Source organism: Pecten maximus, chromosome 1, assembly GCF_902652985.1.
Source record: "Pecten maximus chromosome 1, xPecMax1.1, whole genome shotgun sequence".
Taxonomy (NCBI): domain Eukaryota; kingdom Metazoa; phylum Mollusca; class Bivalvia; order Pectinida; family Pectinidae; genus Pecten; species Pecten maximus.
In genome coordinates, this window is record NC_047015.1 from 2,557,501 (window position 1) to 2,568,497 (window position 10,997).

Sequence of the window (10,997 nt, forward strand, 5' to 3'; positions counted from 1 at the left end):
TTGTGATTATAAGACGAGTGAAGAAAACATAGTCACCAGACTTATGTTGTGGTAATAATTTAGTTCTTGTAATTATCATGCTTGTTTAGTGAGTTGACTTTAATCTGATGTATGTCTGATTCGGTTATAGGAGGAATTCCTCGACGCGAACTTTGATGTGGACATATACAGAACTGAGGAAGACCACAGTCGCCCGTTTACACAGGGGGACAGGCTGACGCAGATAGGTCTGGAACTGATATCGGTTCGCTCATTCACCAACTGGCTGGAGCATCACACGTTCGACATCGTAGATAAAGGTATACCACTCGAGCTTCTATATAGTCTTTCTTCGGAAACAAAGTTCTCTTAACACGAAAAACGAATACATTCGTAATTTGTAAAGATGTTAATGGTCTTTAAAGAGAAATGATGAGATGATCAGGACTTGTCAATTAATTGTGTGAAGTTATCAGAAATTGATATTTCACGAATCCAACTTCTGGAGATATCAATTTAAATAATACTAAAATGGCAGTAAGTGATTAAGTTTGGATGAGCTCTTGGTGCTGTCATATTAGGCAGTATAAAGTGTTCTTGTCTCCAGATAAACACAACAATCACGAGAATAACAAGATCTTATATATAATGTGGATTATTCTAATGTAATAAACACATTTTCTAATAAGGCTTTTGGTGAAATCAGTGTACAGCAATATACTTCCAATTTTAAAGACATAACATTATGATAACTCATTAAAACCCCAAGTATGCGTGCTAATATAACGAATATTACATCTGTTATTAGACGAAGCTACCAAGGTAGAGTATGCCGAGAGGGTGGTGGCAGGTATAAAGCCGTGGTTCTACCACGTGGTCTTCAACGCGTTGTCGAGAACGAGGCCAAAGGAAGAAAGAAAGCGACTGACAGATCTCTACTTCGATAGGATGAGGGCATTTGCCCATGACAACCAGGGCGGCAAGACTAGAATGCCATTGGTTGAGACGGTTGTCAGGAAATGCCTCTAACGGGAAAGTTGATCTTCAGACCTTGCATATATTGAAATACTCTCGACAGTATGAAGAACTCTTATTCAAAGGCATGGCCGCTAAACTATAAACTTGTATCAAAAGCATAATATCATAATCAGTTCCTACATACCCCCCTCCCCTCCTTTTATAAAACACCTTTGTAAATCATAGAAATAAAGCCGATGTGAATACCATTTTAGCACCATTTATCTTTTCCAAATCAAAAGATGTGTTTTACAACAAGAGATCTCAGAGAAATCTTGGTACCCACTATTCATTCTTTATTTGGTCAATACATTTTTTTCTATACTTTCCTTTTACTTCCTCTTTGTCTCTAATCATTTGAAAACAAGCGGACTCCGGAACCTTTCAACAACTTAATTGTCTAAGAAGCACTTGGATTTGGCATCAGGCAAAACCTATATTTACCATCTCCAAATAATTGTAGTAATTTTAGTATGGTAGTATTGTTTTAGTTATGTATTCTGATTTATATACATCGTAACAGACATATATATTTGTTTCACAACAACCGTGTGTTGGTGAGGTAAGGTTTAAGTATTAAAATGGTCATGGAAAATAATAGGGTTAATGAGTTAGTTTACGAGTTTGGATCTTGATTGGTTAAAAATTTAGCATACAAGTAAAGTTTTGTTTGTTTCATCTCCAAGGTTACAGGTACAAGTTGGACAATTTCTCAAATGATCATGAAATAGGTACTAGTTTACATTGCTGGCTACATTTCTAAGCTGGCATCAAATGATATTCATAGTTCGGACAACCATCGTTTACAAAGCTATTTGTTGCATCAGATGCTGTTTTATTGTTATTTTAATAGTGCAGGAGAATGAACATTGGTAATCATTTAGAGAAATATAAAAATATCTAGTCATCCTTAGCGGATATCTTTTGTTTCTATGTTATTTATATAGTTCCCTCCTGGATATCATCTGCGAATAATTTTAGGTCACTGATGACAAGTAGTTTGGACAATCCCATCAGGACCAGAGGGTTTCCCTTCGTTTAAAGTGGAAAGTTGATATTGACGAGAAGCAGGCATTCAGGCATTCTGCTCTAAGAAAAGAGAAATATTTCAGAGGGCTTGGCTATTTTCGAACATTTAGTGACGATTCAAGTTTCATATGACAATGGTTTTTTTTTTTTTTTTTTTTGTCTACTTACATAAAGTTTCATTAGGAATCTGGTGATGATGGGCTAATAACACAAGAATATCATCCCGGTTTTAATAGCAATTATGAAGAATTAAGGTATTTTATCCTCATTAGAGTATATATTTCATAATTCAACATATTTTTTTTTTAATTCATATGTTAAGAAAACATAAAGAGGCTTCAACTGTCTTCAAATTTACTCAACACACACTGTTTTGTACTATCCCAAGAGAATGCTGGGAAGTGCAATGTCTCAAATCATTGTGATAATGAAATCATTGTGATAAAGGCACTAGATAGAAAAACGTATTTCACGTTAATCAAAATTCCACAATGTATACAAGTGTGTGTTTTATATCCCTAACATCACTGACAAATCCTTGAAGGGTGAAAACAGCTGTATTTTGTTCGTAACGTCACTGACAAGGCGGCAAGCATTCTAATTTGTTCTGAAAATAGTTCGGAATACTCAAAGATGCAAGGGATCCCTGGGGAATTTTGGAGCCAACCCATGAATGATCTTTATTGGTCCCATGTCTGTCTAGTCTTCTCTCTATTTTCCCCTTTTTCCTCTTCACAACATAACAGGAACTAGTGGAACCTACATGTGAACTTTGAGGAATATCCCTCCAGTACTTTTTACCCCCGGCGCCCGCGTCGGCGTCCCATCCCACGTGCACCCCACTTAAGTTTCTGGTATCAGTTTTTGAAAAAAAATTCCAAAACTTTGTAGCCCTTTACACAGGCATGCAACAGCCCCAATATCAACTGTCTAAGACTCTTGCTTACTGAGAAGAAATATTTTAACGATTTCAGCCTATTTGGTCCCTGTGACCTTGAATGAAGGTCAAGGTCATTCATTTGAACACATTTTGTAGCCCTTTACACCAGCGTGCTACAGACCCAATATCAAGTCCTTGGGTATTTTGGTTAATGAGAAGAAGTCGTTAAAAGATTGCAGCCTATCTGATCCCTGTGACCTTGAAAGAAAGTCAATGTCATTCATTTGAACAAATTTGGTAGCACTTCACACCAGCATTCTACAGACCCAATATCAAGTCCCTGGATCTTTTGGTTAATGAGAAGAAGTCGTTAAAAGATTGCAGCCTATCTGATCCCTGTGACCTTGAATGAAGGTCAATGTCATTCATTTGAACAAACTTTGTAGCCCTTCACCAGAGCATGCTACAGACCCAATATCAAGTCCCTGCGTCTTTTAGTTATTGAGAAGAAGTTGTTTAGAAGATTTGGGCAAATTTGACCCATATGACCTTTAATGAAGGTCAAGGTCATTCGTTTGAACAAATTTTGTAGCCGTTCATCCAGCATGCTAAAGACCCAATATCAACTCCCCGGGTCTCTTGGTTATTGAGAGGAAGTCATTTAAAGATTTCAGCCAATTTGATCCCTGTGACCTTGAATGAAGGTCAAGGTCATTCATTTGAACGAATTTGGTAGCCGTTCAATCAGCATGCTGCAGGCCAAATATCAACTCCCCGAGTCTCTTGGTTATTAAGAAGAAGTAATTTAAAGATTTCAGCCTATTTGATCCCTGTGACCTTGAATGAAAGTCAATGTCATTCATTTGAACAAATTTTCTAGCCCTTTACAGCAGCGTGATACAGACCCAATATCAAGTCCCTGGGTATTTTGGTTAATGAGAAGAAGTCGTTAAAAGATTGTAGCCTATCTGATCCCTGTGACCTTGAATGAAGGTCAATGCCATTCATTTGAACAAACTTTGTAGCCCTTTACAAAAGCATGCAACAGCCCCAATATCAACTCCCTAGACTCTTTGGTTACTGGGAAGAAGTATTTTAAAGATTTCAGCCTATCTGATCCCTGTGACCTTGAATAAAGGTCAAGGTCATTCATTTGAACAACTTTGTAGCCCTTTACACCAGCATGCAACAGCCCAAATATAAACTCCCTAAGACTCTTGGTTACTGAGAAGAAGTCATTTAAATATTTCAGCCTATTTGGTCCCTGTGACCTTGAATGAAGGTCAAGGTCTTTCATTTGAACGAATTTGGTAGCCGTTCATCCAGCATGCTAAAGACCCAATATCAACTCCCCGGGTCTCTTGGTTATTGAGAGGAAGTCATTTAAAGATTTCAGCCAATTTGATCCCTGTGACCTTGAATGAAGGTCAAGGTCATTCATTTGAACGAATTTGGTAGCCGTTCAACCAGCATGCTACAGGCCAAATATCAACTCCCCGAGTCTCTTGGTTATTAAGAAGAAGTAATTTAAAGATTTCAGCCTATTTGATCCCTGTGACCTTGAATGAAAGTTAATGTCATTCCTTTGAACAAATTTTCTAGCCCTTTACAGCAGCGTGATACAGACCCAATATCAAGTCCCTGGGTATTTTGGTAAATGAGAAGAAGTCGTTAAAAGATTGTAGCCTATCTGATCCCTGTGACCTTGAATGAAGGTCAATGCCATTCATTTGAACAAACTTTGTAGCCCTTCACCAGAGCAAGCTACAGACCCAATATCAAATCCTGCGTCTTTTTGTTATTGAGAAGAAGTTGTTTAGAAGATTTTAGCATATTTGACCCGTATGACCTTAAATGAAGGTCAAGATCATTCATTTGAACAATTTTGTAGCCCTTTACACAAGCATGCAACAGCCCGAATATCAACTCCCTGAGACTCTTGGTTACTTAGAAGAAGTATTTTAAAGATTTCAGCCTATTTGGTCCCTGTGACCTTGAATGAAGGTCAAGGTCTTTCATTTGAACGAATTTGGTAGCCGTTCATCCAGCATGCTAAAGACCCAATATCAACTCCCCGGGTCTCTTGGTTATTGAGAGGAAGTCATTTAAAGATTTCAGCCAATTTGATCCCTGTGACCTTGAATGAAGGTCAAGGTCATTCATTTGAACGAATTTGGTAGCCGTTCAACCAGCATGCTACAGGCCAAATATCAACTCCCCGAGTCTCTTGGTTATTAAGAAGAAGTAATTTAAAGATTTCAGCCTATTTGATCCCTGTGACCTTGAATGAAAGTCAATGTCATTCATTTGAACAAATTTTCTAGCCCTTTACAGCAGCGTGATACAGACCCAATATCAAGTCCCTGGGTATTTTGGTTAATGAGAAGAAGTCGTTAAAAGATTGTAGCCTATCTGATCCCTGTGACCTTGAATGAAGGTCAATGCCATTCATTTGAACAAACTTTGTAGCCCTTTACAAAAACATACAACAGCCCCAATATCAACTCCCTAAGACTCTTGGTTACTGGGAAGAAGTATTTTAAAGATTTCAGACTATTTGGTCTCTGTTACCTTGAATGAAGGTCAAAGTCATTCATTTGAACAAATATGGTAGCCGTTCATTCAGCACGCTACCGACCCAATTTCAACTCCTCTGGTCTCTTAGTTATTGAGAAGAAGTCGTTTAAACATTTCAGCTTATTTGATCCCTGTGACCTTGAATGAAGGACAAGGTCATTCATTTGAAATAACTTGTTAGCACTTCACCCAAGCATGCTACAGACCAAATATCAACTCCCTGGGACTCTTGGTTATTGAGAAGTCGTTTAAAGATTTTAGAATTTTTAACTATGTGACCTTGAATAAAGGTCAGGGTCATTCATTTGAACAAACTTGATAGCACTTCACTCCAGCATGCTACAGACCCAATATCAACTCCCTGGGGCTCTTGGTTATTGAGAAGAAGTAATTTAAGGATTTCAGCCTATCTGATCCCTGTGACCTTGAATAAAGGTCAAAGTCATTCATTTGAACAAACTTTGTAGCCCTTTACACCAGCATGCAACAGCCCAAATATCAACTCCCTAAGACTCTTGGTTATGAGAAGAAGTCATTTAAATATTTCAGCCTATCTGATCCCTGTGACCTTGAATAAAGGTCAAGGTCATTCATTTGAACAAACTTTGTAGCCCTTCACCCCAGCATGCTATATACCCAATATCAAGTCGCTGGGACTCTAGGTAAATGAGAAGAAGTCGTTAAAAGATTGCAGCCTATCTGATCCCTGTGACCTTGAATGAAGGTCAAGGTCATTCATTTGGACAAACTTTGTAGCCCTTTACACCAGCATGCAACAGCCCAAATATCAACTCCCTAAGACTCTTGGTTATGAGAAGAAGTCATTTAAATATTTCAGCCTATCTGATCCCTGTGACCTTGAATAAAGGTCAAGGTCATTCATTTGAACAAACTTTGTAGCCCTTCACCCCAACATGCTACAGGCCCCAAATTAAGTCTCTAGGCCTTTTGGTTTTTGAGAAGAAGTTGTTTAAATGGAAAAGTTGACGCCGGACGGACGATGGATGCCGCGCCAAGGCATAAGCTCACTTGCCCTTTCGGGCAGGTGAGCTAAAACGAATACAGATAAGTTATGGTTTGATAAAGAATGTACAACGGCACATACGGAATTTAATAAAGATAAAACCGCATATAAACGTGTGAAATTAACGTACATATAACAACTATGACGAAAGTGACCATATACTTAATAGTACAATATCGAAAGATCAATTGAAAAATATTAAGGCAACTGGAGTAGACAAAATAAAAAACTGGTCAACCGATTAATATCAATGTATTGTAAACTATTTAAAATTATATCTTATACTGTCTAATACCAGAAAATTGGGCAATTGGTGTGATCAAACCTATTTATAAAAATAAAGGAAATCCTGATGACCTCGACAACTACAGGGCTATTACTTTGATAATCTGTCTATGAAAATTATTCACATGTATAATCAATAACATACCTAATAACTAAAAATCAGGCAGGGTTCCGAAAAATCACACGCTTCAATGGATCACATTTTTATTATGCATTCGTTAATTTCCTATTATTTATCAGCTGGTTAAAACTTTATTGTACGTTCTTCGATTTCCGTAAGGCTTTTGATACTATCTGGAGGACTGGACTCTGGCAGAAAATGAATAAAAACGGAATAGAAGGTAAATATTTTAAAAACAATATATAATATGTTCCATAATATCAAATCTTGTGTAAACTTCCATTCGGAAACATAAGACTTTTTCCTTTGCCTGGTCCAGGCCCAGTAAGGGGAAAATCTCTCCCCATTTTTGGATTCCGTATTTCTAAATGACCTGGTATTGATGATGTCAATATATATATAGGAACAGGGACAAATGTGTCACTATTTGTGTAGTTCATTTTTAAATGGCTTAGTTCCCTCAAAATAAAACATAAATAGAGGTTGTTTGGCAGTAATGAATACCAAAACTTTCAGACATCCCTTTACTTCTTAAGGACCCACGGAAGGGATCCGGAAAGGAGCCAGCCTTCTTTTGCAAATCTGAATCAACATCATTCAGGAATCTTTTCTAACACATATGACTGTAATATTAGTTGGAGAAATGGTTTAAAAAGTCTTGTAAACAAAATCTTTACAGTTGATAGGCAGCAAAGTTTGAAATAGGTTTTGTTCAGGAAAACCATGATTGCGCAATCATGTTACAAAATGGCTACCGTAGCTGCCATGTCAAAGTTGTTATGAGGCTGAAAATTAACAGCACTTTGTTGGCTCCCTGTCCTTATCATTCTCACCAATTTCCAGTTCAATTGCACCAGTAGAACTGGAGAAGAAGTTTAAAATGTGTTTTTCAAGATGGCTGCTATAGTGACCATCTTGGGTTTTGGACTGATCAGAAAAATATCAACATTTGGTCAGGACCATCTCAGGTAAGTTAGAGCTGAATCCCACTGGTGGAACTTAAAAAGAAGTTTTAATAGGTGTTGTTTCTGAATTTCAAACAATTTTATTGACAAAAATACAATTGCCAAAGGGATTTGACATCAGGCATTGCCTATATAAGTCTTCTCCCCGAGAACAACGCAGTGGTACAAAATACAGACATTCATTAACAGTACCTACACAAAACATAAAACAAAAATAGTCATCGAAATTAAAATGTATTCAATTGAAGGGAGATAACTCCAATATGATTATCATACTTAAATGAGATTCAAATGGTGTAAGAAAATAAATATATAATTCAAATTTTTCATTAACATAATAACTTGAATAAATGATTCTATTTTTGAGTTGGTGATTATATTTTGCAAATATTTAGTGAAATTGTGGCCCCTTCCACATACAGATACAGGCCAAGGACTGTCCATTTCACATTAAGTAGGCCATCCAGTGATAAGGAAGGAGACACAACTACACAAAACAGTTTGCTTTTTAAAAGGAATCAGGGTTTATTTAGTATTTTCGTTTCAATGGGACATTGTTTTAAAAATTCATATTGGAGTTTCACTTCATGAGAGTAAAAAAAGACAACATGTAAATAATAAGTTGAAATGAATAATTCATAACAATATGTATTATATTATTCAGTCTATTATAGAATTATGAAAATATTTAAATATTTAAATAATAAATATATCCATTGGAAATCTCGAAATGGAATTCATGTACATGTGTATTGTTTAAATTTATAAATTTAATTGTATCAAAAAAGTGATTGTTTTTGATTAGATGAATCTTTTTGAGCTTGAAATAAAGTTAGAGACAGCAGATAGAATATTCATATTTACATTAACAGTACACAATACACCTCCATTCAAAAGGATATTTAATGAGAAGTGGTTATGATTTTCATTTTCATACATTATATTACTTATAATATTATGTAAAGTGACACGACAATTAGTGAAGTTAACACAATTAAAGAAGAAATGCGATGATGTTTCAGGACCATGACCACACGAGTATACAGCAGATTCAGCAAGATGATCTTTATATAGATCATAGTTTAAATTACTACAACTATTCCTCAGTTGACAAAGAATAATATTAATATGACGATTACCACTGTATTTGAAAACTTCAGTAGTTTTAGACTTAATCAGCTGACTGGAAGAAATGATTTTTTTTAAATTGAGAAAGAGATTGAATATTTTCAAGATTTGAAGCAATATTATTGAATTCATTAAGTATTGATGGGAAAAAAGTATTCAAGAAGTTAACTGTCCGACATAGTGGGAGATCAAACATTCTAAAACTACGTAAGGTATATCTGTCTAAAGAGGGGTCATGGATAAATGGTTAAATTATCTCTCTAAGATAATACGGAGTTTGCTTGTTAAAAATTTTGTACATCATAATTAACTTGTGTTGTTTTTGTCTCTGTTCAAGAGGGACCCATTCTAATTCAGTATACAACAAATGATGTGAGGTACTTCTGCGCAGTCCAGATATTATTCGTGCAGCTTCAAGCTGTAAAGACTCGAGTAAATTTTTTACGTATAACGAACAATTGTCCCAAACAACATCCGCATATTCGAGAATTGACCTAATGTAAGAAATATAAATTGTTGTTAATGTTTTTCTATCAAGTTTATTTTTCATTAATTTTAAAATATTAAGTCTTTGGTGAGCCTTCTGATAAATATTATGAATATGGTCATTCCATTTGGCATCATCACTGAATGTAAGGCCAAGATGTTTATGTATTCGTTCAGTCTTCACATGTTCATTATAAAAATAAATATTAGGATGATTTATATTATGTTTATTAGAGAAAATTACAGATTCTGTTTTATTTGGATTGAATTTTATATCCCATTTTTTAGCCCATTTCTCAACATTATTCAAGTCTCCATTTAATCTTTGTGCCAATTCAACAGGATTATCATTATTTACTGTATACAAAGATGTATCATCAGCATATAATTTGATAAAATTGGTTACACAATCAACTATGTCATTTATATATAGTAAAAACATCATTGGACCGAGAACTGAGCCCTGTGGTACTCCTGTTTTTATAGCTCTAAATGTTGAAACATATCCTTCTGTTAAAACTCTTTGCTTTCTATTTTCTAAGAAATTTTTAAACCAGTTGAAAAGTCTCCCTTTAATACCATATAATTGTAATTTATGTAAAAGACCTCTATGCCAAACTCTGTCAAACGCCTTGCTTATAACACAAAATACAAATCGTAAATCTTTACACTGATCAAGGCATTGAACTATATTATGATAAATTGATAAAAGCTGATTGACCGTAGAATCATTCAACATGAAGCCTGACTGATGTTTGGAAATAATGTTATAATCTAAAAGGTAATTGAAAACATATTTAAAAATTATTAAGTTGCTAAAACATGATGTGATAGATATTGGTCTATAATTTGTTACATCATTTATGAGGTCTTTCCCTTTGTAAATAGCACTTATATTAGCAGTTTTCCAAGAAAGGGGGATAACTCCACTTTGAATTGTTTTATTAAAAAGTAAAGTCAGTGGGAGAGTGAGAGAAGATTCCATTTTTTTTATTATTATTTTAGGTACTATGCCATCAGGTCCTGCTGGTTTTTTCCCATTTAAAAGAAAAATTTGATCTCTGATGTCTTGCTCTGTAATTAATATGTTTTCTATTGAATAAGGTGGTTCATTTATAATCTCAGGAGTTGGGTCCATATTGTCAGAAGAAGTAGCTATAGAGGTAAAATATTCATTTATACATCCAGATTTATCAAAGGGATGTTGAATAAAAGAGTCTTCATGCTTTAGTGGAGGAATAGAGTTTGCTTTATTATTTATGTTTAGGATATCTTTAGCTATTTTCCACCATTTGCTAGAAGAAATATTTTTATCAGAGAGTGACTTCTGTAAATTTTCAATATATATATTTTTAGCTTGCCTTATTTTTGATATAGTTTAATTCCTAAGCTGCCTGTAGTTTTCCCAATGAGCCGGTAAATTACTCAATTTCGCTTTCCTATGTGCTCTATCCCTTCGTCTCATCAGTAATTTGATTTCAGATGACATCCATTTTTTATCGTTTG

General features: G+C 35.2%; 1 protein-coding gene across 1 annotated transcript in view; it reads left to right on the forward strand.

Annotated features, from left to right (window-relative positions):
* LOC117340013 overlaps positions 1–1,205 on the forward strand; it is a 4,125-nt gene extending 2,920 nt beyond the window's left edge. Inside the window, exons 2-3 of the mRNA XM_033901760.1 lie at positions 131–299; positions 788–1,205. Of these exons, the coding sequence (XP_033757651.1) occupies positions 131–299; positions 788–1,008 (390 nt within the window). The 3' untranslated portion in view covers positions 1,009–1,205. The remainder of the gene's footprint in view (positions 1–130; positions 300–787) is intronic.
* Positions 1,206–10,997: the final 9,792 nt, after the last annotated feature.